Source organism: Brassica rapa, chromosome A09 (genome assembly GCF_000309985.2).
Source record: "Brassica rapa cultivar Chiifu-401-42 chromosome A09, CAAS_Brap_v3.01, whole genome shotgun sequence".
Taxonomy (NCBI): Eukaryota; Viridiplantae; Streptophyta; class Magnoliopsida; order Brassicales; family Brassicaceae; genus Brassica; species Brassica rapa.
This window is the reverse complement of record NC_024803.2, coordinates 29,951,230-29,979,194: the sequence shown is the minus strand read 5'-3', so window position 1 is coordinate 29,979,194 and position 27,965 is coordinate 29,951,230. Positions and strand designations below refer to the sequence as shown.

Sequence of the window (27,965 nt, the reverse complement as noted above, 5' to 3'; positions counted from 1 at the left end):
ACTTACAACATAAAAATGGAAATACTACATTAAACATATGTAAGATTACCATTTTACATTTTTATTTTAAGAAAATAATATATAAACATACAACATAAAAAATGAAAAAACTACATTAAACATATGTAAGATTACCATTTTCATTTAAAAAAAAGACGGCTTATCTCCATAATGTAACATTACTATTTTGTAAAAAAAAAATTATATATAATTTCGAAAATAATAAATAATATGTAAACATACAACATAAAAAATGGAAATACTACATTAAAGATATGTAAAATTATCATTTTACATTTAAAAATAACAATAATATGCAAACATACAACATAAAAAAATGGAAAAACTACATTAAACATATGTAAGATTACCATTGTTCACTAAAAAAAAAAGGGTTATCTTCATAATGTAACATTACCATTTTATTAAAAAAAGAAAAAAAAAACATAAATATAACTATTTGACTATTTGTCCAAGTTATTCTATTAAACATTGCCGTTTTACATTAAAAATGGAAAAATACGTAAAGATTTAAACATCTATCTTAAAATATAAAATATAGACATTAACTAAATATAAAGTATAAGAAAGAGAAATACTCAATATATAGAAAAATAAATAATAAGTAAATATTATAAATATATAAATATACGAATTATATATACAATAATAAGTAAATGCACAATTTTTAAGAAATGGAAAGAGTACATTAAATATTAAACATCTATCTTAAAATGTAAAATATAGATATTAAGAAAATAGAAAGTATAAGAAAAGGAAATACACAATTTAAAAAAATGGAAAAAATACATTAGTATTTAAACATCTATCTTAAAATGTAAATCAATCTTAAAATATAAAATTATTAGTAAATAGAAAGTATAAGAAATAGAAATACACAATATAAAGAAAAATAAATAATAAGTAAATATATAATATAAGTGAATACCAAATTTAAAAAATGGGAAATTACATTAAGATTTAAAAATATATATTAAAATTTAAAATATAGATATTACGTAAATAGAAAGTAAAACAAATGGAAATATACAATTTAAAAAAATGAAAAACATACATTAAGATTTAAACATCTATCTTAAAATGTAAAATAGAGATACTAAGTAAATTAAAAGTACAAGAAATGGAAATACATATACATGAAAATAAATAATAATTAAATAATGTAAATATATAATATATGAATTATATATGTAATAATAAGTAAATACACAATTTTTTAAAAATGGAAAAAGTTAATCAAGCATTAAACATCTATCTTAAAATGTAAAATATATAATATAAGTGAATACACAATTTAAAAAATGGAAAAAGTACATTAATATTTAAATATCTATTTAAAAATATAAAATATAGATATTACGTAAATAAAAATATAAGAAATGGAAATAAACATTAAAAAAAATGGAAAAAGTACATTAAGATTTAAGCATCTATCTTTAAATGTACTTCTATCTTAAAATGGTAGTAAAATATATAAAAATGGAAATACCACATTAAACAAAAAAAAATGTATAGTTTTACATCAAGAAAGTCTCTATAAAACTCATTATTCCATCCACATCAACCTCACACTATTAAGGAAAATTTCAAAGCACTCGAACAAAAAAACGGTTTCACTATCAACTCTTGCCGTCTCAAAAACCTTTAATGACCTTGAATGAGATTTTTTTATAACAGCAAACTTTTTGTTAGGTGGATTCATTGTTGGGAAACCCGCAACTTCCAAAAGTCAAACTTATTCATGGGAATTGAATTGCTTTTCATAGACTCAAAGGTATTCTTACAGATATAAATTAATCTAATCTATAATTTTATTGTTAATATTCATACTAACTCTTTCATGATCAAACCATTTCAGTTAATAACCATTCAAGCGTTTATCCCGAAACACTTCCTTCCTCGCCGAATCAGGTATTGGTTCATGTTGGTTTAGTATTGTTTTTGGTTTACTAACCGGTTTAGGATGGTCCTATTGTAAATATAATTTAAGTTGGTTTAGCATATATTATTTTTAAAATAACTTAAATTAAATAATAATAATATTATGCATAAAATATAATTTTAGAGAGTTTTCAAATATAGTTTACAGAACATTATAGGTGATGAATTTAATTTATTAAATTCGTTTATTACTTAAAACTAAGTTTTAAAAAAAAACATACTGAGTTATACATATCAATGATGGATTGGTGAGTATAACATGAAGACAAAAATATAAATATCTGATTTTCAAGATAAGAAATTCAGCTTTTATTCAGATACTCAATATATAATATCTTAAATTATGTTTTAAAAAATATACATAATTTATATATATAGATTAATCTTCAAAACTTAAACTATTATATTATATATGAATAATGTTTTTAAATAAAAATAATTTCTGATTTAAAATAAAAATAAAAACAACAAATGTTTATTTTCAAATAATGGATGTAAATTACATTATACTATCATTTAACAAGTTTTAGATACGTTTTGATATATCATTATTTTTTATTTCCAGAAAACAATAAATTGTTAAACATCAATATCATCTAGGTTAAGTATACGAACAACAAAAATTCAAACATCACAAAAAATATTTACATAACCATTATAATACAATAATTTAATCAAAAATACAATTAAAAATATTAAAAAGAATAGTTATATACTTAATATTTGAAAATAAAAGATATTTTTGCTAAAATTATACTTACCTGGCCAAGGAGATCGACCATCTTTTTACGGATCATTCGAATGTTGAGCATGTGGTCGATCCAAAAATACTCTGCAGTTTAATAAAATCTCTAAAACATTTATTCCAACACTCAAAAGATAGTTTTGCTAAATATGATAACTAGATAGCCAATAAAATTACAAAAAAATATTTAAATAGTAAAAAATATGTTAATTTAACGTGTTAAAATTTAAAAATAAATTTTAATTATGACATGCATTTTAACATTTATATAAATATAAATCATAGCCTTAATATAAATAATTTAATAACTTAAATTAGAAAAAAATAAAAAACCCGGGCGTAGCTCGGGTTAATCCCTAGTCTTATATATAATGGGACACTTTCCTCTCTTTTGAGAGTGTCCACGTATGCAAGTTTTTAATGACAGTGGGCCCCGCATCAGTTTTGGTTTCCCGGTTGACTAATTTTAATTTGGTTTGATTATACGTGTTGTGGTTTGCTTAATACGGAGATGATGGGTTGGTCGGGGATTGTTTCTGTTTGGTCTGATTAAATGGTAAATCATGTAAACGCAGCGTTTCTTACTTTTCTCGATTAGGGCTTCATCCTTTTCATTCATCCACAGTTCACCTCGCCGTCTCCGTTTTCTTAATCTTCAGAGTTTCTTTTCTCATCTCTTGACATTCCTTCAAGTTCAATGTTTTCTTTAAATTCAGCAATAACGATTAAACTTTAAATCATTAAACTTTGTAACGATTTCGACCTCTTCGTTACTTCTCCGTCGAATCTATAAATAGGAGATGGTTGAGAGGTGGATGAACCTTTGCTATCACTTTCAGTCTATATTTTTTTGTCGAGCGTAGAGAGATTCTGAGAAAATGTCTTCCTCTGATGCCATTGTTGCACAAGCAGCCTTCGACGTTCTCCGGCTCGGTAGATCTGCCCAGTTCATTGTTGCTCTTCTGCTCCGTTTCTGGGACTCCAAAAACATCAAGAAGCATGGTGAATTCATGGGAGTCACTCTACTTCTCCTTGATGAGAAGGTATTTTAATAACACGCATTTTATTTTTGGATCATAGTTTTTTTCCTGACAACGCCCAATGATTTAAGTAAAATATTTATTTTGGTTTCCAGAACTTCGTGATCCATGGATTTCCTTGCTGCTCGCACCACCCACTACCGTCCATGTTTACGAAGTGGTTCCATCGTTAAAGTTTCACGCTTTGAACTCCCAGGTTTGTTTTGTATTTGTGTTGGGTTATTTTGTGTAAATTCTGCTGATTTGTTACTGAGATAGTAATCTGTTTATCACCTGTCAGATGTTGTTGGGAAAATTCATTTTGTCCAAGGTTCAGACCTTAAGGACGCTCAAGTGATGACTCGAGTTGTGGTCTGCTTCGTCATCGAACCGTAAGTCTACATTGCCGTGATCTATTAAACTCTTTAACATATTGCATCATTATAGTCATCATTTATTTCAATATGTATTACAGGACTGTTGTGGTGTATCTCTCTTTATGGGACGAAGCTGCAGCAATGTTTAGGGGCCTCATCAGCTCAGGTGATAGAACCCAGACTGTTATGGTGGTCACAACCGTGAATCCCAAAAAATTTGCAAGTTTGTTATATATGTTGAAAATGTTGTTTCGCTGGTTTTGTAGACTCATAATACACGAAATACTCATTATTTTCAGGTTTTGTAGACTTAGGATCGTTGAGGTCTTGAAGCATAACAACTGGTACTATGTCTCATGCACTGGGTGCAGCAGGAAACTAGACAAATCAGACCAGTCTCCCCATTGCAACCGCTGTGTTAATCTTAACGCCACGGGTGTTGTAAAGTAAGAAGTTTTTATAGCAAAATTGTATATGTATGATTATTAGATAGTATCCTACTCATACTGATCACTAATGTTACTCTTCACTACAGGTACCAAGTAGAAGTATAAGTTGATGATGCAAATGATAATGCCACTTTTGTGGTCTTCGACAGAGAAATGCTTCAACTCACTAACCTACCTGCAGCTGCTCTTACTCTAAATGAGGTGTGTTCTTACCTCCGACAATTTTTCCCGAAAATATTACATTGTAAAACAATTGCCAATCAACTCAATTCTTACATCCGCTGCAGATAAATAGTGGTGGCAGCGAGCAACTCCCACAATGCCATGCAAAATTTGCTGGAAAATATTTTCCAAATATGTGTGCCCCCGTTTACTTCCCCTCTAGACAACCCCACTTTCACTGTTCAACTCTTTTCCAGACTTCCAACCCCAAGGCAGCTCCATTTATTGAAAGGGAAATTGGCCAAGCATCTGCTTCTACCAGCACCGAAGTTGAAGGTCTAAAGGATGACACACATCCAGAGGGAGTTAAGGAAGAAGAGGTTGGCAATACACACACCCGTGAGTGAAGATACGAAGCTGCCACACCGTCGACCCAACCCTGCTCCTGTTTCTTTACAATATCAAATATTACTATGCATTTTCTATGTTTCACTTTTATATATTTTCCTTTTTTCCAGGTTTTTTAACAAGCCTTTTACGTACCTCTTCGGAGAACAACTATTTTATTAATTAAAAAGGGTTGACGTGATTTAGTGTTTTATGAGACAAAATGCAACCTGTTTTATTCACGTTGCCTTCGATTCCGTGTTCTTCTAAAGCATTCCTGGTACACTAGATTTCAATACATTTCACCCGTACTTTCATGTACATTAATTATATACTAATTTATGAAAACTACACACTCAATTACTCTGTCACCTTTTCTCCTTACGTTTCTTAATACACTACGACTCTATCACCTACAACATACATTCATATAGTTTTGCGTTGCTCAACAATGTATGAGACTTTGATTTTTAAACTACAACAATACATCCATTTGTCAACGTCCCCGCGCTTGCGCGGGGCTACGCACCTAGTAAATTTATAAATGAAATGCAACCAAAGTTTATGTCCTAGTTTTTAGTATTTTTTTGTAAATACCACGAAGTTCGGGATCGAATCCTGTAATCCTTCAAGTCCAAAACCACATCATGTAATATTTGTTTTATCTCAAGCGGTCACTCGAATTAAATACCTCTGATATAGTGGCCAAAGCAGAAATTTTTAGATGAGCTAATGACTTTTGGTTTAAAGTTTTTTGACACTTTACTAGTGGTAATTTAACAATTTATCATTCACATAAATGAAATAAAAATCAATGATTAACAAGATTTCTTATTAATTTAAAGAAAACTTGTAGTCTGCATAGAAACATATACACACCATAGATATGAAGAAATAGTCTCAAATAACATCAAAATACATTTTTGTTTCAAAATAACATAAAAGGACAAAATTCATTCATTTAAATAAAAATATTTAAACATAAATAATCAAAATAAAAAAAATTGGAAAAAATTATACTATTCAAAAAGTTTTCAATATTTTTATAAGAAACATTTATGTTTTTCTTTTGACGTCTATAAGAAACATTTATGTTTGAAAAGCTTAGAAATACATTTTTAATATGTAATGTTTTTTAGATGTTCATGTGCTTCTAAAGCGTCCCTAAAATTCGTTTTCGCACGAGGAATGTTGGCTTTTACCTTCTTCAATCTCCATGTTTTCTATGTTGCCTTATGTGTGTTATTTTTTGTTGGTTTGGCCTTTTATGTCTATTAGGATCTTAACTCTCTCTTCTTTTTTTTTTTTCTGAATTATACAGGAGAAATTTTAATTCTCCACTAACCGATACTCGAATCCAAGTGGTTTCACCGTATTGGGATTCACCCTCAAGTTAATCACCGCTAGGCTACAAACGTTGGTTTTTAACTCTCTCTTAGTTCTGATCAGAAAATGAAATCTAACCACTGAGATTTCAAGATTCTACAACGTAGGAATATAAGAAGTCAGGCCAAGGGTTGATTTTTCAATACTTAGGTAGATATACACAATAATCAGCTGAATGGCAATGCATTTATGCTTCTGAATAAGGCCGATTTAATATTGTTAGGGATCCTAGGGCCAAAAAAAAATTTCTTACTTTTAAATTTATATTATCAATGTTTTAAATATATATTTTTGTTTTAAAATTTTTAACAGTAATATTCTGTGATGTAAACAAAAGTACAAAACTATATACATTAAAATATTTTTGGGTTTTTTTCAATTTTATTTATCAATTTTTTTTAAAACATTATGTAAAAAATGTGCATTTATATTTAAAAAAATGGGCTTTTTAACTATTAATATACGGGAATATAAGGGAGACACGGGTTTGGACCCGCAAAGGTCGCATCATTGGTCCCCTCTAGTTAGCCAGCCCTGCTTCTGAAGGAGGCTAACGGTGATTGTGACTGTGAGCAAACATAACCAAATGAGAGACTCGGCATTCTCTACTACTTTTGTGGAATAGTTCTCACACATCCTCTTTCACCGTTCTTTGTACGGACAGACACATGTGACATTATCAGTCGACCTATCTATCATCTATGCTACTTTGTCCAAAGATAATCTACAAGACCTAGTGACGAATCCTAAACTCCAAGAAAATGGGAATGACAGTGCAGACTGCAGAATCATAAGACAAGTAGATTATTTAGTGTCTGAATAAACTTTAAAAGATCAACATAAGCTGGATCACTTTGATTTCCTGATAACGATAGCGGTTTGGTTTCAGAGTAGACCCTTGTCTTGGAAACACTTGATGCAGTCATCGAACATCTCAGCTAATGACTTGAAGGACCCAAAGCCAAGTTCATGTATCTTTCTTGTGTCCAAGCTATGAGGCATATCTCTCCCTTCTTCACTACCGCACCTGAAACAGTTTTATTTGTGCACAAAATTAAAACATGTCTTACAAGTGTGTCAAATATAGAGTGTGGAGTAAAGAATGGAAATATGCATGCATGTACTGGGTCTCAAATGGGTATAACGGGTATTTGGGTCTGAGCATCTCGATGATCTCTGACCAGTGAGCAACTGAACTCGAACATATGATTCTTCCTGATGCTTTAGGCTCTTCCATTGCTAAGATTTGTGCAATGAGAGATCTGAAACATAAATGAGAGATCTGAAAGTACCTGAGGAGTCTCTAACAGTTGTTCTTACGGAATGGCCCAAGTCAAGAAGTGCCTTTACAACGTGAGAGGCTATAAAGCTTGTCCCTCCAGTTACCAAGTACTCTCCCATTTTAATATTTATTCAATACTGTTCCTCTGTTCTGATTACTGGATTCACAATCAGAGTCAAGTTCTGTTTCTGGTTGACTTTTTTTGGATCCTACGCATTTCCGACAACAAGTCAAGTCGTCAACCATATTCGTACATCATTTTTTTTTAACTTATGAATTGGAGATAAGATATCTTTGCTCAGCCAACCAAATAGCTTTATTTAGGATATTAGATATCTAACACAAACTTACAAATTGGCACCAATTATTTCAGAAGTTTGATCTGAATGTAGACGGGTTAAATTCGAGAACTCAAGTGAACTTAAGACTCAATAAGCACATGAGAGCATATGCAATGGTGATCCTCACCATTAAATCCTTAAGAATATTTTAGTAATATTTTTTTTTTTTGGTTTTTGTTTGAATAGTTAAGGATTCGAATCAAAAATGGTCGTCCAATGGTGTTCCCGAAGATGGGTCCTTAAAGAAAAAAAAATATTATTAATTTTTTTTTAAAACTGAAATTGAAATTTGTTTTTAAAACTGAAATTGTAGTTTGTAGTGCTTTGGTGATGTTAAATCAGTTGGTTAAACTTAAACCAAGACTGGTTATGTCAATTGAGCGGTCAGATTGAAGAGGAGGCATCCGGTTCAGTTAGACGGTTTAGCTCAAGGTTTATGATAGTAGTTATCGACTTAATGATTGTAGTTAGCTCTGATATATAAAGAGCGCATGTGGTTAACGATTGTGTGTGAGAAGTGTGATCACACATTCGTGAATTGTGAGAGGGAAGATCCTAAACAGATTGAGATTAACTAAACAAGAGATAAAAGAGAAGAGAATGAAGAGAAGCAAGATTGTAGTTAGCTAAACAGATTTAAACTTATAAGAGTAGAGGAAAAAGATTTAAACTTATAAAAGTAAGTTGATACTCGAGAAACACAAGAACTGATCATACAAGTACATTGTAGCAAGGAAAACAAGAGGATAGAAGCTCTTAACAAGTCCGAGATACATAGCTAAAGAGACGCAAGCTAAAGAGACGCAAGACTACTTGACCATTCTTCTAATTCACCCGTGAGCTTGAAGCAATGTCGCCTACAGAACAAAACCAAACAAGCAAGCTCAACTAGAAGCAAAGAAAGAATAAGCAAGTTAAAGACGTCTCAAGCAAGGCAATGGAGAAGACTCACCACGCTTTCTGCTCAAGTGTTTGCTCAGTAGTTCAGAACACTCTTTACTTTCCGGGCATACACACAACAAGGGAGTAGTTTTCCCATCTCCAACCAGATTGAAGACAAATAAGTCTCCTATGTCGCATCTGTTATCACGACAGAACTTTCCCCAGCCCCTTGTGATGTAATACATGCCGCCTGATTCGCTAAATCGCAAACTCGCAGTCCATGAGTTTCCCTCTTTGTTCACTAGTATCATCTCTTGGCATTGTTTGTTCAAAGCAGTAGAACTCGTAGCTCGCTTAGGAAGATACTGCAAACACAAAATATGGTTTTTAGGTATCAAAATTGACTAACTAAATCTGGTTTATACGTATGAAAAATGACTCACAAGTTTGTCTGCTTTTAGATTTGAAGCAGTGACCTCAGCCAAAAAACAGAAGTTGTATGAGAAAGAAGACATTGCCCCTGTTCCTCCTGAAATAAAAGAAACAATTTCCACGTCAAAACATCTCACAACAGGTAGGACCAAAACGATGAACTTTGATTGAAACTTACTAATCTCATTGTCATCAGCATCACCGGAGTCGGCTTCTTCCTTGATGATGTGAGGATGTGTATACTGAATCTCACAACAGCTAGGACCAAAAGGAGTCACATGAAACACCATGTCTCCTTCGTGTTTGAAGATGACAAGGTCACCGATTTGAAGGTCATGTGCTGTGGTGAAATCTTTCTAACCTCTGGTGAGTGTCCTGCCTTCTTGTATCACTTCCCAAGTTTGATCTGAAGCGTCTGATATTAGTTTCCATGTTTTATGGTTCGTCTTCCCTTCTATGTGCTTTGAGAAGAAGGCAAGTGGTATTGTCTACAAGAAAAGGCAAAGTTAATCAAACAAGAAATACATCTAATCAAGAAACGCATGTAAACAAATAGAGAGAGTGAGGTTCTTACGACGCCACTCTGGAAACCAGGAAGCAGCGGCTTAAAGAAATGAGGTTCATGTGGATTCGCCATCTGCAAACAAGAAACGAATGTAAACAATATCAACAATGAGTTTCCAAGCAGACGAAAACCCCACATTCGAATCCATAAACACAGATGAAAGTGACATGCATCAACTCCAAATGCAAAAATAAAGAACTAAACAGTCCGGGAGAACCCGAAATCGATGAAGCAAATGATATTTTTCGAACCAATTATTAATACAAACTCAAAAAGCCCCAACTCCTTTTGAAATCCTAATTTCAAACCAGAAGAACCCGAAATCGATGCTAGCAGTATCGTCTTCAAACCAATTTTTTACAAACGCAAAAAGCCCAAAATTCGAATTAAAACCCTAATTACAAACGCAACAAACCCCCAAATTGTGTTCGAACCCTAAGTTGAAACGATATCGATTGAACATGCAAACTAATTTATATCGAAGAATCTACCTTGTTCAGTCGACGGAGACAAATCGCCGTCGTCCGCCGCGGGAATAGCCGTCTGGCGTCGCGGGATTCGCCTTCGCTTTGTCGAGAGAGCAATCGCCTTTCTTCGTCGGGACTTTTTTTTGTTTTTCTGCTTCGGTCGAGAATGACCAGTGTTTTACGCGTAACCAAACCGAAATCTCTTCCATCCATTCAAAACACGCCACGTATCCTAAGGATCAAGTCCTAAAAATCCTTAATAACGTATCAATCCTTACTCCTATTAACCAAACAACTATTATTATAATCTTCCTAACCTATGATTAAACGCTAAGGACCCTGCATGTACCTCCGTTGCGGACGCTCTGAGGTTAGTGCACTGATCTGTGACAAAAAAAAAAGGTTAGTGCACTGATAAGCCCATACATCCCATGATTATTGAGTCGCCGGCCCATGATTTAGTGATTACGACTTTGCTGACAAAAATCTATACTATTATTTGATAAGTGAATTTGCTTACTTGTCATCTTTTCCATGATTTTAGTTAATATATTTACTTGTCATCTTTTCCATAATTTTAGAATAAGTCATTACTTTAATTAATATTATTATTTCAAAATTTTGTTGATATATATCTATATATTTATCATAATATTTAAGATAATTAATAAACATTAACATATTCTACTGATATATATATACTACTATTTTAAAAAAAAAAATTTAAAAATATATTTAATTAATAAATAAATATTAACAATTGAACTTTAAATATTATCAAGAATTTTCTGATTTATCATGTTCTCCATAATTTTAGGCAATTTTGCTTATTTATCATGTTTTATTAGGTTTAAGCTAAATTATTGATTTATTATTAATTTTTAGTTGAGTCACTAATTTATTAATTTAAAAAATACTCTTATTGAATCTTATATATAATTAAAAACGAATTTTATTTTAATAATATTAAATTTATATGTTATATTAAATATTTAGTTAATTTTTTTATTTGTCATATTTTTATTAGGTTTTAGACTTTTGGCTAGGTTATTGATTTCTTATTAGTTCTAACTTATTCACTAATTTATTAATTTAAATAATATCCTTAATGAGTTTTATATATAATTCAAAACAAAATTAATTTTAATAATATTAAATTTATATGTTATATTAAACAATTGATTATAAAATAATATAATAAAATTATCAAAAACATATTAAAAAATAAGATAATTTTTATAAACATTGTGTTGTTATCTGGAAACAATATTTTTGATTATGAAAGTTAAAAAAATTAAGATACCAAACCATTTATAATTAAATATTCGTCAAACAAAACAATTTATATAAGATATTTTCTAAACTATTTCTACAATATGAGTGTTTTAAAAAATTTAACACAATAATAAGTATATATTTTGATGAAAAATATTCGACATATATAAATACTTTGATGTTTAATTTAAATATTTGAAAACATAGATAATAATTTATTATGTTAGTTTTAGATTAGTAAGACATAAATTAATAAGAAGCTTATGCCCGTATGTGCGGGCAAAACTCCTAGTAAATTTATAAATGAAATGCAACCAAAGTTTCATGTCCAAGTTTTTAGTCTTTTTTTGTAAATACCACGAAGTTCGGGATAATCCTTCAAGTCCAAAACCACATCATGTAATATTTGTTTTATCTCAAGCGGTCACTCGAATCAAATACCTCTGATATAGTGGCCAAGACGGTAATTTTTAGATGAGCTAATGACTGTTGGTTTCAAGTTATTTGACACTTTAATAGTGGTAATTTACCAATTTATCATTCACATAAATGAAATAAAAATCATTGATTAACAAGATTTCTCATTAATTTAAAGAAAACTAGTAGTCTGCATATAAACATATTAATATATACACACCATAGATATGAAAAAATAGTCTCAAATAACATCAAAATACATTTTTGTTTCAAAATAACATATAAGGACAAAATTCATTCATTTAACTAAAAATATTTAAACATATACTATTCAAAAAGTTTTCAATATTTTTATAAGAAACATTTATGTTTGAAAAGCTTAGAAGTACATTTTTAATATGTAATCTTCTTTAGATGTTCATGTGCTTCTAAAGCGTCCCTAAAATTCATTTTCGCACGAGGAATGTTGGCTTTTACCTTCTTCAATCTCCATTTTTTCTATGTTGCCTTATGTGTGTTATTCTTTGTTGGTTTGGCCTTTTATGTCTATTAGGATCTTAACTCTCTCTTCTTCTTTTTTTCTGAATTATATAGGAGAAATTTTAATTCTCCACTAACCGAAACTCGAACCCAAATGATTTCACCGTATTGGGCTTTGCTCTCAAGTTAATCACCACTAGACCACAAGCGTTGGTTTTTAACTCTCTCTTAATTCTGATCAGAAAATAAAATCTAACCACTGAGATTTCAAGTTTCTACAACGTAGGAATATAACTAGTCAGGCCAAGGGTTGATTTTTCAATACTTAGGTAGATATACACAATAATCAGTTGCATCACAATGCATTTATGCTTCTGAATAAGGCCGACTTAATATTGTTAGGGGTCCTAGGGTAAAAAAAAATTCTCTTACTTTTAAATTTATATTTTCAATGTTTTAAATATATATTTTTGTTTTAAAAAATTTAACAGTAATATTTTGTGATGTAAACATAAGTACAAAACTATATACATTAAAATATTTTTGGGTCCTTTTCAATTTTTTTTTAAAACATTATGTAAAAAATGTGCATTTATATAAATAAGATGGACCCTTTAACTATTAATATACGAGGGCATATACGGAAGACACGGGGTTGAACCCGCAGAGGTCGCATCATTTGTCCCCTCTAGTTAGCCAGCCCTGCTTCTGAAGGAGGCTAACGGTGATTGTGACTGTGAACAAACATAACCAAATGAGAGACTCTCGGCATTCTCGACTACTTTTGTGGAATAGTTCTCACACATCCTCTTTCACCGTTCTTTGTACGGACAGACACATGTGACATTATCAGTCGACCTATCTATCATCTATGCTACTTTGTCCAAAGATAATCTACAAGACCTAGTGACGAATCCTAAACTCCAAGAAAATGGGAATGACAGTGCAGAATCATAAGACAAGTAGATTATTTAATGTTTGAATAAACTTTAAAGGATCAACATAAGCTGGATCACTTTGATTTCCTGATAACGATAGCGGTTTGGTTTCAGAGTAGACCCTTGTCTTTGAAACACTTGATACAGTCATCGAACATCTCAGGTAATGATTTGAAGGACCGAAAGCCAAGTTCATGTATCTTTCTTGTGTCCAAGCTATGAGGCATATCTCTCCCTTCTTCACTACCGCACCTGAAACAGTTTTATTTGTGCAAAACATTAAAACATGTCTTGCAAGTGTCAAATATAGAGTGGGAGTAAAGTAGAGGATATATGCATAATGCATGGACTTGGTCTCAAATGGGTATAACGGGTATTTGGGTTTCAGCATCTCAATGATCTCTGACCAGTGAGCCACTGAACTCGAACATATGATTCTTCCTGATGCTTTAGGCTCTTTCATTGCTAATATTTGTGCAGCAGCGACATCGTCTATGTGCACAAACCCTCCTCTGAAATTTGGGTATTCTCCATGAACACCTTTTCAAACAAGAAACTGAAGTTGAGCAGCACTTATGAAACTGAAATGTATATCCTCAAAGTGAAAGATTGTCTCTAACCTTTGATTATAGAGAGAAAAATTGAAGGGGAGCTTGTGGGTTTTGGACTAAGTATTGGACCGATACAAAATGAAGGGATTACGACCACTAGGTTTAGATTCTTCTCGGCTGCGATCAACCAAGCTTCTTTCTCCACTAGAGTCTTTGCATAACCGTACCAGATCTACACACGTACATTTTCAAACTTCCATTAATCAAAATAGTACCGGACTTGAGTCTGGCAAAAGTTGATACAAGAGTCAGGAAGGGTTCCTTACACTGAAGCTTCTAAAGTACTCAAGATCGCTCCAATGCGATCCTTTAAGTGGAGAGGCTTTTGTGGCATCATAACTGTACCGGACTGAGGTCGAAGAAGATGTGAGAACAATCCTTTTCACAGTGTTTCTTGATTTCTCACAAGAGTTCATCAAGTTCCTTGTTCCGTATATATCGCGATCGGCCAACTTTTCCTGAGAGTAAAAAACGTTAAGAACATCAGTGATTTCATCATTTCATGTTGGATATAACTTAGGGAGGGAGCAAAACGATGTCTTGCGGACCAAGTAACGTATTTTGGCAAAGACTGAATATGAACCCATGAAACCTAACCCTAAGGCCAACTCCAATGAGACATCAAAACACCAAATTTGGTGTAATTAAGTTCATTTCCAATGGAACACTAAAAATTACACTATCTCACCAAATTTGATGTAAAATAAATAGTGTTACACCAAATTATTCATCACACCAAATATTTAATATACATATGTTATTGTGTTTCATTTAATAATATAGCTCAATTATTATAATTAATTAGTTAAAATTTGTAATTTAACATAAATATACTGTATTATTTATATTTTTAATTATTTAACATAATTAAATATTTTTATTTTATTTTCAAGTAAGAAATCATTAAATGGCAATATTTTATATTATTAAAAATAAAATATCATAGAACTTTATATTTTACTTTTAATACTATAAATTTTTAATTAGTATTTTATAAAATATAAAATTAATAACATAGGCTGGATAAGATTAAAATGCATATTAAATTTAAAATAAACACTCAAAACATAAAATAATTGTATCATTTTGTTATGTGCTTTTCATAATTAATAGTTTGTAATTTTTAATATTTATATACAATAAATACAAAAAAGTATAATATTGTTAAACCGAAATATAAATATAAATAAATTATATAAACGTAAAATTATAAAATTTTATCAAAGATATCTAAGTGAGATAAATAATTATTTATCAATTATAATAAAAATAATAAAATTATTAATACTTGAAAAATATTAAATAACACTCCTTCCGTTTTAAAAAGATAGATGTTTTAAAAAAATAATTTCTTTCACAAAGATAGATATTTTGTGTTTTCTATGTTAAAAGGTAAACTTCAAGAAAATTAATTGATTTTATTGAATTACTATTAGTTAAAAGATATTGAAAATTAAAAATTGCAGAAAATGATACATTTATTATAGTGATTAATATGTTTTCTTAATATGTGTGAAAACGCTATAAAGTCTATCTTTGTAAAACGGAGAGAGTATCTATATATATAAAGTATTGTTTGTCTCTCTCATGTGCCTCCACGTCACTAAGTCGTGCATCCTAGAAGCAACATCTGTCCCATTTCCAAAAACGATGCGTTTCATTTATTTTTGTTTGTGTTCCGTCTGGGTTTTCGTTTCTTCCGTTGTCATTATTTTAGTTTATAAAGTCCAGTCCACTAAGAATTAACTCCAAATGTATATATTTGAGACTTATACATATTGGGCTACTTTGTTAAATTGGGCCAAATTCTAATCTTAACAAAATAATAAATTAGAAAATATAAAACGATTTTAAATCATTAAAATATTACAGACGGAAATAAAAAGAAATTATAATAAATCTAAATATAAAATACTTATGTCGGTAGAAGAAGATATGACAATAATGGCGATGGTGGAAGAAATGACAATGGTGGTGGCCGGAACAAATGACAGTACTCAGTTGCAAATATGGTAAATGTAAACAGCGTCGGTGGTGATGTGTAATGGTTCTCCACAATCTTCTCCAAGAAGTCAGATCTGAAACATGCAAATGAAAAGGAAAAAATAAGTCAAGGATAGAAAAAAGGGGAAGACAAGAAAATGAGTGTTGGGAAGAAAAGAAGTCAAAGATCCCAGAAGTTAATGCAACTATCACAATACTAAAAGCCAAATATCCTGAGTTTTTAGGGTGTCCACGTCACTTAAAATATTTCTCCAATCAGAACATTTCATTTGGACACGTCAGACTGGCTTCAATTATTTATGGGCTTCACGTTCTTCTTTTATTTGGAGTGGGCTCCACATGTAATCACTTTGATTTTAAGTGTTTCACGTTTTTGTTAGGCACACAATAATGGACCTGAATTTTCAAAACGAGCCCACAAAATCAGAATTTCTTATAATTAACTAAACTTCCTACGGAGCCCACCACAAACTCCTCCTTCGAACTCTCTTCTTCATATTTTTTTTTTTGAAAACAGCTCTTCGTCTTCTATATTGTTCTCTTTTCCACTGCAGAAACATAAACTATATGTAACGCTTTCTCCACTATTGAGAAAATATATTAAGTTTCACCATTAAGTCACTCCATTCAACTTTCCCACTACTCGAATTTAATTACTTCTCTTCCCATCTTCTTTGCAAATCCCTAATTTTCCATACCATATATAGTGGTGCAGCCATCTACATATCTCATTGTTTCACAAGATTCATCATCGTTTCTTCCTTATAGTGGTGACGCGTCTCATGTAGAGTCAAGAATCAAAAGATGAGTGGTACAGAGGAGGCCATGAATGATCTGCGATGACCTTTCATACACACATGAGGGTGTACCGGACCGGTTCAAGACAATCAAGTATTATGGGTTCACCTCAAGTTATCAGATACAGCTCTATCCCTATTCTTTCATATTCCATCAGTTTCACTATAAGAAGAAAAGTTCCAAACTTTTTCAATTTTTTTTTAATTTGTTAAAAGTTGTGACTGATTTGTATCTTTTGGGTCCAGTGTAGTTATTCTTCTCCAACACAAGCTGCAATCACTAAGGATCTCAGTTTAATTGTTGCTGAGGACCTGAGGTACTTAACCAATTTTTCTGTCTAGAGCTGTCTGGTTGATTCTTTGCCTGACTTCGATATCATGTCCATGTATTAGTACTTTGTGTTTGGTTCTCTATCCAACGTGGCTGCTATGGTTGGTGCAATTTCCACAGGTCAGATCGCATAATATATTGAACAAAAAGGGGTATTGTATCGTTTCCTGAGTATTAAGCTACCCTGTTTCGAATCTCGATCCCGCTAATAACATATTCATTGCTTTACTTAACCCTTTGATTGTGTGTTTTCTTTGACAGTCCCTCATGAATGCTGGTCGGCTTTCATATCATATGCAAAAGTGAGTTATTTTTCAGTTTCTTTATTTGACTTCAGTCTGAAAATATTAGATTGACCTTACATCATACTGGCTTTATAAGATACTGCTTTAGTAATTTTCTTTTCATGGGAAGACTTTTAGAAGGCTCTGGTGTTGGGATCATTTAGTGGATATTAGTCTTTAGATATGGCTTACTTAGATCTCAATGGAACATGTATCACTGGCTATATCATTTGTATAGCTCTAGCATATGTGTTATGTTTGGTTATTACACAGGCAATAGGTTAAAAGAAGCATATGAAAAGGCTCAATGCTCCAAAACATTGGATGCTTGACAAAATTGGTGGTGCATTTGTATTTCTTCTCTGAGAATTTCTGTCTTCTCTATGATAGCGAGGGACGTTTCCGTCTTCACTCCATCAGGGACGAAGAAGCTAAGGTTTTGATCTCTCTTGCTCTTGATATAATTTAGAGTAATGTTTGACATGTATGTGTACAAATAAGATTTGTTTCTTTTCCTCTTTACAGTATAAGCTTTGCAAGGTTCGAACTATCCAGTTCAAACAAAAGGGCATCTCTTTCCAGACAAACTATTAAGCTCGTCCTGGAGGAGAACAAGATTGTTGCGTTCATCAAGTTAGATTTCGGTAATGTTGTGATGGTGACTGGAGGTAGAAACAGAGGGAGTGTTGGTGTGATTAGAAACCGTGCAAAGCTTAAGGGAAGCTTTGAGACTACCACCACATACAAGACTCAATAGGACATGAGTTTGCAACAAGGTTGAGGAATGTGTTCACGCTAGGCAAAGGGTCAAAGTGTTGAATGTCCTTTATTAAGGGTTTAGGGTGTAAGCTTACCAAAATAGAAGAAGCCAGGAAGAGGCTCGCTAGCCAACAGACTTTGTGGCTTTGAGCTATTTATTATATTGTTTAGATGACTTTTATTTCCTACACTCACTTTGCTTTTGGTTCGCTTCCAAGCTTTGAAAATAATATGTTTTTTAAACTATCTCAAGAGTTAAAAATGGATCCATAGAAAATTTCAAAATAGAAAATCTCAAAATACACGCATATGTTGGTTCGCTGCTCAGTTTTGAATCTTATCTTATTTTATCAAAAGTAAAAGGGTGTTAATCATTTATGCAATTAAATTGATTTGCAAATAATATATATTCACAAGTCCAAGTAAATTTTACTCATTTTCAAATCGAATACAGTATATAGATTCTAATTAATATTTACGAATTCTTAATTTTTGTCTTTGTATTTTAAATAAAAAATCCATTGAAGTCTCTCGGAATAAAATAAAAAAACAATCCCATATGACAAACACTTCTTTTCTTAAACACTTATTATCATTTCCGAAATAATCAGATATAATCAGATTAATTACCAGCTTGTGTATTTTCTGATATTGGAAAAAATAGAATTTCAATAATTTCAAAATTGTTATTACCAAAACAATACAAAAAACTATAAATTTTTCTAATAGTTTATATAGTGTAATTAGTATCAGTGAAAAATTATAATAAAAACACAAATTATAAATAATCTAAATTTAATTTGAATATACAGAAATCGCACTCTATAACCATACCAAAAACAAAAATTTGCCAAGTAACCAAAATCTCATTCTCTCTCCTCTCTTCTCTTCCTATCTCTCTCTACAAATTTAATTTTGTTTTTTTGTTTTGGTTATTTCACTAATTCACCCTTGAATATATGAGAAAATAACCCGGGCGTAGCCCGGAAAAATCTCTAGTTAGATTTAAAAGCAAAGGATGTATGATCAATGAAAGAAAAGAAACAATATATTAAAAGAAATTAAGTAAACGTCAAAGCATAAAGAAAAATCTAATTTTTTTTTTTAAAAGAAGGATCTAAAGAAGTTAAGAAAAGATCTGAAGAAATTGAAAAAAAAAAATTGCAGGAGTCAAAAAGAAAGCGAAGAAGTTAATAAAAATTTAAACAATTGTTTATATGAAAAAATAATAATAAGATAAAAGTATTTAAAGCATAAACAAAGTCTAATTAAATTAAATTTACCTTCTGTTAATTCCAATACTGAAAATATAACAAATAGTGAGTTCTAATCATTTTAAATTTGTTGAGCAACACATTGAATAAATAAATAAAAAATTCTCAATTGGCATATTAATTATATTTTAGTAGTCAATTCTAATGTAATATATATCTATTAAAATCTAACCCATTTATAATTGTATTTGATTTCTCATACTCTAATTGTTGAAACTCTCATTTGATCAAAAACATAATATAAAAGGTCTATGCTCCTTCTTTGGCTACATAGGAAAAATAAGAAACTAAATTTCAACTTTTCATACCATAAGATCTAAAGATATTCTTACTATCTGTGGTTTAACAAAGTTTCTCTATTGTGCTCTCTTTTGATCGATTTTGTTTGATTTAACTTATAATGCTCGAAGTTTAAATTTAGAAAAATTTTATGAGTATTATAACACTATAAAATTTTGTAACTGAATCAACGCCAATACTAAGTATGCTCACATGTCATTTTTAGTTATATAATTGGAATTTGATGTAAATAACACTGATTGCTTAACATAATCACAATAACAACCAAATGAACATTAAAGAAAAATTATATCATCGATAAAAACCAAGACATCACAACCCGCCCGTAGGGCGGGCCGATCCTAGTATAATAATATTAATTTTTGTGTCATGTTAGAGATGACAAAAGAAATATGACATTAAAACATTAAATTTGATGTTGAATACATTAAATTTGGTGTAATGGTTAGAGATGCTCTAAAACGAGTGTTCTCTAAAAAATTCAGGACCCCGAAACCCGTACATCTCTATTGGGCGAAGCCAAACCATAATAAATTAACGTTTTAAAATATTTGACTCATTCTAACGGGAATCGAACCCACAGCCCCTAATGTGATTTAGTAGAGACTTTTTTGATAATAGGCCAATTCCTTGGTGATAATATTTCAATTACTCTGACTGATGTATTAGTAAAAATGAGACTATTTTTATGTGTCTGACCAGATCATTGTCGTCCAGACAAACAGAAATCCTAGAGGCGATGTGAAAGACTCCATCAACACCTTTGACTGCATCGTCAAAGCTTCCATCCACCGTTAGATCTGCTTCGAAAATCTTCAACCTTTCTTTTGCTCCTTTCAACTCCCACAAAAACCTAACCTTCTCTTCATCTTTACAAACAGTTAGAAACTAAAACAGTCACAGCGTTTCTTTAGGACTTCACCTTTGTATCTTCCTCACAATTCATTTTAATGATATTAACGTTCTTACCAAACAAAAATGAGGAATCTAAAAGTACATGAGGAGTCTCTAACAGTTGTTCTTACGAAATAGCCAAAGTCGAGAAGTGCCTTTACAACATGAGAAGCTATAAAGCTTGTCCCTCCAGTTACCAAATATTCTGCCATTTTAATTTTTATTCAATTCTGTTCTTCTGATTGTTGGTGTATAATGAGAAACTAGATTATAAGGGATTCACAATTCGGGCTAAGTTTAGTTTCTGATTGACTTTTTGAATACTAATCGTTCAAGTCAAATTTAATAAAGTATGAACTGGACTAGTTGTGGATTTGTTTTTATCAAACTATGTATATGTTGGGAGTATTGTTTAATAATTTCTATCACAACATAAAGTTCTATTGATATATATGGTCTGGAGTTCTAATGTACAACACCTGGTATACTTATATATGGTTGTAATTAAATGATTTAATTGAAATTATGAAAAGGTAAAATTTTGTGGATTAGATTAGAAAATTATATATTTCGATTATGTATTACACAGTAGTATTTATATATTTATCGGGTTATTCATTTATAGAAAGTCACATATATATATATATATATATATATATATAAATTTTTGTTAGCTAAAATTAAATTTTCTATACACTATTTACAGAATAAAATTAAGACTTTTTGAATCACATTTCCGACAACAAGTCAGTCGTCAACCGTATTTAATTCTTCGAACGTCAACATATTTAATATTACATACAAGTTGGAGATTAGATATCTAATTATTCTGCCAACTAACTATCTTTCTGTTTGATATTTAGGAGATTAAATATTTAATAAAAACTTACAAGTTGGCCCAATTATTTCAGAGGGTTTGAATCTGAATGTAGAGATTATACGGGTTATTACAAGTGAACTTAAGAGTCAATATATAAGCATATAAGGTTAGTGCCTTGATAAGCCCATACATCGCAACATACCATAGAGAAGTTGTCGCCGGCCCATGCTTTGGGTGATCACCAGAAACACCAGCTTCTTAATTGTAGGATAACCTCAAGATCTTGCTGACAAAAGCAAATATATTTAAGTGAAATGAAATCACACGCTAAGTTCCATGTTCATAATTTTGTAGTCTTTTATCAGTTTACTAATAGTAATTTAACAATTTACCATTCACATAAATGAAATAAAAACCATTGCTTCACAGGTTCTTATTTATTTGCAGAAAACTAGTAGTCTAAACTTTGATCTTTGGATATCAAAAAAAAAAACTTTGATCTTTGCATAGAATAATATATACACAATAGATTATATATACAAGTACTAGATAATATTCGTAACCTAAATAAAGCTAAACTGACCATGAAACAAGGTTCTAAAAAGTTCTTATAACTTCTGCAAGTATTTTTTTTTTTTAAAGAAAGTATGTTTAGAGTTTTTTTTAAATAGGCTTAAGTATGTGTTAAGTAGAGTTTTAGGGTTTATACTAAAGTTACTACTCTACAAGGGACAGACTGCCAAAAGCTGAAAGTTGAAATAACAATCATCAACATCCCAACCGAAAGCGATTGTGGAGTCTGGAGATAAACGTATGTAAATCTTTATATATAAAGTATGGTTTGATCTCTCCTGGTGAAGCCATCTAGGATTCCAGATCACAAATTCGGTTTTTGTGAGTGTGACACGTGTCCGGCTTCCCCAAAACGCAGAGCTTCATTTATTCTGAATGGATTATTTGGGCTTCTATAGCTTATAGTTGGGTTTCGTCTTTTTGTTTGGGCTTATAACTAAACAACCCACCTGATTGTCTTTTACCTTCTTCACGAACGGCAAAACCAGGGTTCATCTGTGTTATTCCTCTGTTACTAGCTAAAGCTACAATGGTGTCCATTTGGGGATCCTTCAGGCGACAGACGGTGGTGAAAATTAGGGTTAGCCGTTATCTTCACAATGAACGAGCTTGAGCAACAATGGCGATCTAATCGATTAAAACGCATCGTCGTTTCGTATTTGGTCCTGAACCCCCAGACGTTACGACTCTCTTCTTTCATCGGCTTTAAGAGATGTCTTAACTCCACCGACGCAATTAAGCACGACGTCTCATTCAATCATACTCATTCAACTCCAAGGCCGTTTTTTTACTTATAAAAAAGGTAAGCCTTCTACCCTTGAACATCATCCTTACATTTTGTGATTCTCCAGAAAACAAAGAAAATCTTCAATTATAGCTAAATCACATGTTCTTCTTGGTGATTTGATGGCTGGTTATTCCTCTTCCATCGTCCAGGTGTGGTTGCTCCGATCCAGGTGTGGATGCTCCAATTCTGGGAGGCCGAAAAAGCACAACGCGGTGATGAGTTAATGGGGGTTGATATGCTCCTCTTCGATGTGAAGGTTTGAACGTTTTTTTATCTCATGCTCATAGTTTTATTTTTATTTTTCCGGCAACCACCTTCACACGAATTAAACTTTTATATAGATTTAATCTTCATTGAACCTATTGTTGTTTTTTCATAACGTTTTTTTTATAAAGATCTCTTTTCACATTCGTTACAGTCAACCCTCATGCCAGCCACCGTGAACGTTCACCGGCTAGCCAATTTCAGGGATCGTCTCCAGGCTGCGGATTTGATATCACTCGGTGCAACCAGAACTTCAGGCTTTCAGACTCACTTATGACAATACTGTTCAGTGATTCAACCAATCTAGATGTGCTAACCGAACCATATTCACCCATTCCTGTAAAACGTTTCAGGTTCCGTGATTAGCCAGCACCAACACCTCTTCCATGTACAACTTTTCTTAAAGACTGTTTATGACAGACTTATTATTGAAACAGATAATAAATTAAGATGTTCTTAATCTTTTAGGAACGTTATTGGTGAGCTCACTGCTGTGAAAAGTACAGTGAGTGACATTTAGTCTAGCGAGTTATGGGACTTTTAAGATCGACAGGTAAACTCTCTTCTACATATGAATCTATTCAATACTTTCATAAATTATCTTACTTTTCTTTTGAATATACATTGACCGTTTTATGTTCTATCTTCCTTTTCATAGTAATATCTCTGTCACTTTGAGTCTGATTGACTCACAAGATGTCTCTTTTCACAAGAAACTTGAAGGATTCCTGGGAGATCCAAGGGTTGTTGTTGCAAGTAGCATAAACCCAAACATGGTAGGAAGTATATTTCTCTCTGGAATTAAATACACATAATGCATAGGATCAGTTATACTAATTTTAAACTTTAGTGCTTACATGTTAGGATATTTTTCTGCAGGACGTTTGTTCTTGAATGCCACCTCGGGAACACATTTATTTTCCGACAAGGCAACTGATCAGGGGAAATTCAATTTTAGGAGTAAGTGTTTGACGATTCATAAATTATTACATCCATAACAAACTCTCACGGAATGCTTTGTAACAGCACATGCCGGTTTCCAAAGCCATTGGGATCACCCCTGTTCCATCATTGCTGAGAAGCTATGCAAAGGTTGAGCCTCTTACTATAGCTGAGCTCAATGAGTTCGTCATCATTTCCGAGCCTCAGGTTGTACAGTCAGTTTTTACTGTTTAAAGTTTATTTTCTGTATGTGGTTCTGAAAGGTTCAAAATATAGGACATTGAATTTGTCTGCACTGGAATGGTGACTGATATCAAACTGGAGAAAGGCTGGTGTTACGTCTCTTGCTCAAGGTGCACAAAGAAGCTCCAACGAACGGTCTCATCCTTGCGTGACCTGCAGTAACACCACGCATCAAACCATTGCTGGAACATCTCTAAGTGGTCGCCATCAAGAAACCTTAGGCATCAAAGTCTTCAAAGGTGGTCAAGAAGCCACGTAAGGAATAAGTGAAGATGAGGGTTGTGATGCGGATGGAGTACTTGCTGTTTCAATAATGATTTTGTGTTAACGTGAGTTTTCTTTTAAACTATGTCCTCTAATGGAGTCTGGTATGTTTTAAAAAAAAACTAAAACTATAATAAAAAATGCTTTTTTGGACTTTATCATCATTTTCATGACTTATTATATTTAACCGTTTATGTTTACCTGCTTAGCACATATTATCTTACTCTTTTTTTGAAACAGGTTTTTTTAAAACACTCACATATTGTCTTTACTCAAATTAAAAGTTTTTCAGCTGAATTATAATAACAGTTAGACTTGCTGCGAATGTCTACATACATGTAGATTACGGTTATGATAAGATATAAGTGTTTGCAAATTTAACCTTTCTCAATTAACAGATGTATATACTATACGTGTACGACTACAACTATATAGTTTGTTATTCTTTCATAGTGGTCTCGACTAAAAACTATTCGTTCTCTAAGTATACACGAGCTACTTTTTTTTGTCCCCAAACGAATGTTCGAACCTCCTATGTGTTAAATATAGTATTAGAGCTTCGTCCATTAAGGATCCAATAGAAACCCAGTAACGGTTACAGTGGATAGTCCCAGTACATAATCCAATAGCCTCCATAGATTTTTTCCTTTTAAAATATTTCAACACAATAATATGCATAGTTTATTAATTACAATGGTTGCCATAGTATGAGGAAAAAAATATTTGATTACTACGTATTGGCATCAATAGTTAATTAACACGAACACCCAACAACATCCAAAATAATAATAACCTAATAACACTAAGATTCAACACAACGTCAATCACACATGACTTCCCTTGCATATCTCCAGTGCCGGGCTTGACCCCAAACCCATGATACATTGGGATGGGGCCTACTCTGTGGTTTCATTTTATTTCTAAAAAAATTGTATAAAAATTTGATACTTTTGTAGATTTAGTTAGAATAAAATATCTAAACATATCAAAGTAATAAATTTTATATTAATAAATCAATTAAAAAATATAAAATACATATACTAAAACAAATAAAAGTTTTTTAATCATTATTCATTTTCAAAATATATAATTACTATAATAAATTAAATTTTGTACTAAAATATATATATATATATATATGTTATTTTTGAATGGAGCCTAGCAAAACTCAGGACCGGTACTGCATATCTCTCAAGTTTGTGACACTTAACTACTTCTTATGGTTATTTAGGGTAAACTATCAAATAATTATGATGATTTAGATAAAAATTTAGATATTTAAGATTATTTTAGGAATTTCAGAAAATACTATCCTTATACTTTTGGATACTTTCGGGTAGTTTGGATGTTTTATAATAATTTAGTTATATTCAGATATTTTCGGATACCTTTAATAGATTTTAAATTAAAAATATATATTTAGTTATGTTATATGTATATAATAATTAATATTATTTATCTATTGGGGTATCCGTTCGGTTCTCGGTTTGGTTCCGGTTCGGTTCAGTTATTTCGGTTATAGAAATATAGGAACCGTTCGGATATAAAAGATTTTCGGCACGGTTCTGGTTTTGGATATTTTGGTTCGGTTATTCGGTTCCAGTTTTTTTGCCCAGACCTAACTAAAACGATTAACTATCTCACTAAAACCAATCCATTACAGACATAGCCGTCCATGTTTTTCACTTACCCTATTGCTTCCCTATATTTTTAAACAACATCTATAAAACTCATAGGACATTGTAACATAGAAACAATAACATAGAAGAGTGGATTCACGGAGTTCTCGATTGTTTTTATTCCTCGGTTTGAAAATGTATCATCTGATTCATTAGCTGAGATAGCAAGATCATTTCATAAGGACATGTATCACATTAGTTGTTATGTTTCCGGTCTGGTTTTCCAGACAAGCTCAAGTTAGGCAATACATAGCTGTTTGATGAAAAAGAAAGAATGAATATACTCTAAGATATGGTTAAGAAAACAACCAAAAGCATAGCTAAATCTGGTAAGGGCGAGCCGAGCAATAGAAACCACAGTCGTCGTGCCATAAACGCTGACTCAGACTATGATCTCGACGTGGGTGATGACAACATGTCAGGTACCAACAGCTTCTTGACGAATGCAATATTTTTTTAAGAAAACAAGAAAAACACCGGTTGTTTATGACTTTTAGCAGAATTGTTCCACATAATACCAAATTTTTTTTTAAGTTCAATCAGCTAATCATATGAACCAAAGACAGTATTTGATATCTTAAGAAGTAAAAAATTACATCACATGGCACACATAGCTCTGGATCGTATTATAAGACATCGTATTAATACTAAGTAACAAAACACTAATATCATATGCATAAACAACTGTATTTTTATTGGTCAAACAATAAACAACCATATTTTAAAACCACAAATTCTGCAAAATAAATTACAAATGTTCATAGCACAAATATAAGACTTCCCGCGCGTAGCGCGGGTCGACCCTAGTGATTAATATACTGTAATAAATACTAAGCTATCATATAGTTGAGAGTTGCAACTAATTCCTTTATTAACTCAAAGTCGATATAGATTTCTTCTTTTTTTAATAATGTGATGTGTGTACTAATTTATTTATTGTTAAAGGGAAGTTATAGTTAGCCGCTGGTTGGTTCGACACCCCATAAATTTACTTTTGTATTATTGTACTCATTATCCGTATAAAGGAGGACCATTGTTTTATTTACACGTTTATGTAATGTATGTATCGTCACTCCACACCAAGTATAGAATCGATAGTAGTCTCTGATTATGTTGGAGTTGTATTACTAGACTAATGCAACTTCGACGTTACACCAATTTAAACCCCAAAACAAAAACAACAAAACGACCCTTGTGTAAAAAAAGAAAAACGTAACACAAATTCACTGTTGTTGTATTCCACTTGCGATTTTCCAGCAATGATATGAGGCGGTTTTGGATATTGCAATAATTAAAAGTTCTGAATACAATCAGAACATTAACTCACACTCCCCACAGAAAAAAAAACGATACCTACTTCCATTTTCTACTACAAAACTTCGTATAACATAAAATCGAGGTTTATTGAATACAATAGACATTAACGAGTGGCTTACAAGTTACAAGTATGAACCAGCCATGCGACAGAATTCATCTGAACAAATATGACAAGTTTTAATTTTCTTTTCAGGTCTACGGATGGTCATCCTTTTTTGTAATTAGAATGAAATTTAAGCATTTCTTGATAGTTACT

The 27,965-nt window shown here is 31.6% G+C and overlaps 3 protein-coding genes and 3 long non-coding RNA genes across 9 annotated transcripts; 3 read left to right on the top strand and 3 right to left on the bottom strand.

Moving 5' to 3' along the window:
* Positions 1–2,902: 2,902 nt before the first annotated feature.
* Positions 2,903–5,410, top strand: LOC108869867. 2 transcript variants are annotated; one of them, XM_033279178.1, is made up of 5 exons: positions 2,903–3,750; positions 3,843–3,943; positions 4,028–4,118; positions 4,202–4,549; positions 4,639–5,410. In XM_033279178.1, exons 2-5 carry the CDS (start codon positions 3,856–3,858, stop codon positions 4,655–4,657), a joined length of 546 nt encoding a protein of 181 aa, XP_033135069.1. In that variant the 5' UTR covers positions 2,903–3,750; positions 3,843–3,855; the 3' UTR covers positions 4,658–5,410. The 2 variants fall into 2 exon arrangements, 1 of the variants encoding a protein (XP_033135069.1); XR_004451030.1 differs by lacking the exon at positions 3,843–3,943 and having other exon boundaries at positions 2,906–3,750; positions 4,639–4,753; positions 4,840–5,410.
* LOC117127987 lies at positions 4,027–27,120 on the bottom strand. The gene is made up of 3 exons (XR_004451043.1): positions 27,108–27,120; positions 9,398–9,406; positions 4,027–4,124 (listed from the first exon to the last, which is right to left on the bottom strand). It is a non-coding gene; the product is annotated as an uncharacterized LOC117127987 (long non-coding RNA).
* Positions 6,899–8,037, bottom strand: LOC117125691. Its single transcript, XR_627660.3, has 2 exons — positions 7,780–8,037; positions 6,899–7,514 (listed from the first exon to the last, which is right to left on the bottom strand). It is a non-coding gene; the product is annotated as an uncharacterized LOC117125691 (long non-coding RNA).
* LOC103840577 (tetraketide alpha-pyrone reductase 2) lies at positions 11,182–14,700 on the bottom strand. The gene is made up of 4 exons (XM_033279177.1): positions 14,444–14,700; positions 14,187–14,349; positions 13,917–14,106; positions 11,182–13,818 (listed from the first exon to the last, which is right to left on the bottom strand). Exons 1-4 carry the CDS (start codon positions 14,591–14,593, stop codon positions 13,677–13,679), a joined length of 645 nt encoding a protein of 214 aa, XP_033135068.1. The 5' UTR covers positions 14,594–14,700; the 3' UTR covers positions 11,182–13,676.
* LOC103840580 (40S ribosomal protein S4-like) lies at positions 16,714–19,501 on the top strand. Of its 3 annotated transcripts, none has more exons than XR_004451031.1 (5): positions 16,714–17,295; positions 17,372–17,429; positions 17,571–17,611; positions 17,984–18,029; positions 18,119–19,501. XR_004451031.1 is itself a non-coding variant. In XM_033279179.1 (3 exons), the coding sequence occupies exons 1-3, from the start codon at positions 17,581–17,583 to the stop codon at positions 18,348–18,350; spliced, it is 309 nt and encodes a 102-aa protein (XP_033135070.1). In that variant the 5' UTR covers positions 16,719–17,580; the 3' UTR covers positions 18,351–19,501. The 3 variants fall into 3 exon arrangements, 1 of the variants encoding a protein (XP_033135070.1); XR_627663.3 differs by having other exon boundaries at positions 17,372–17,461; XM_033279179.1 differs by having other exon boundaries at positions 16,719–17,611.
* Positions 21,700–23,894, top strand: LOC103840575. Its single transcript, XR_004451034.1, has 4 exons — positions 21,700–23,015; positions 23,150–23,256; positions 23,419–23,652; positions 23,733–23,894. It is a non-coding gene; the product is annotated as an uncharacterized LOC103840575 (long non-coding RNA).
* Positions 27,121–27,965: the final 845 nt, after the last annotated feature.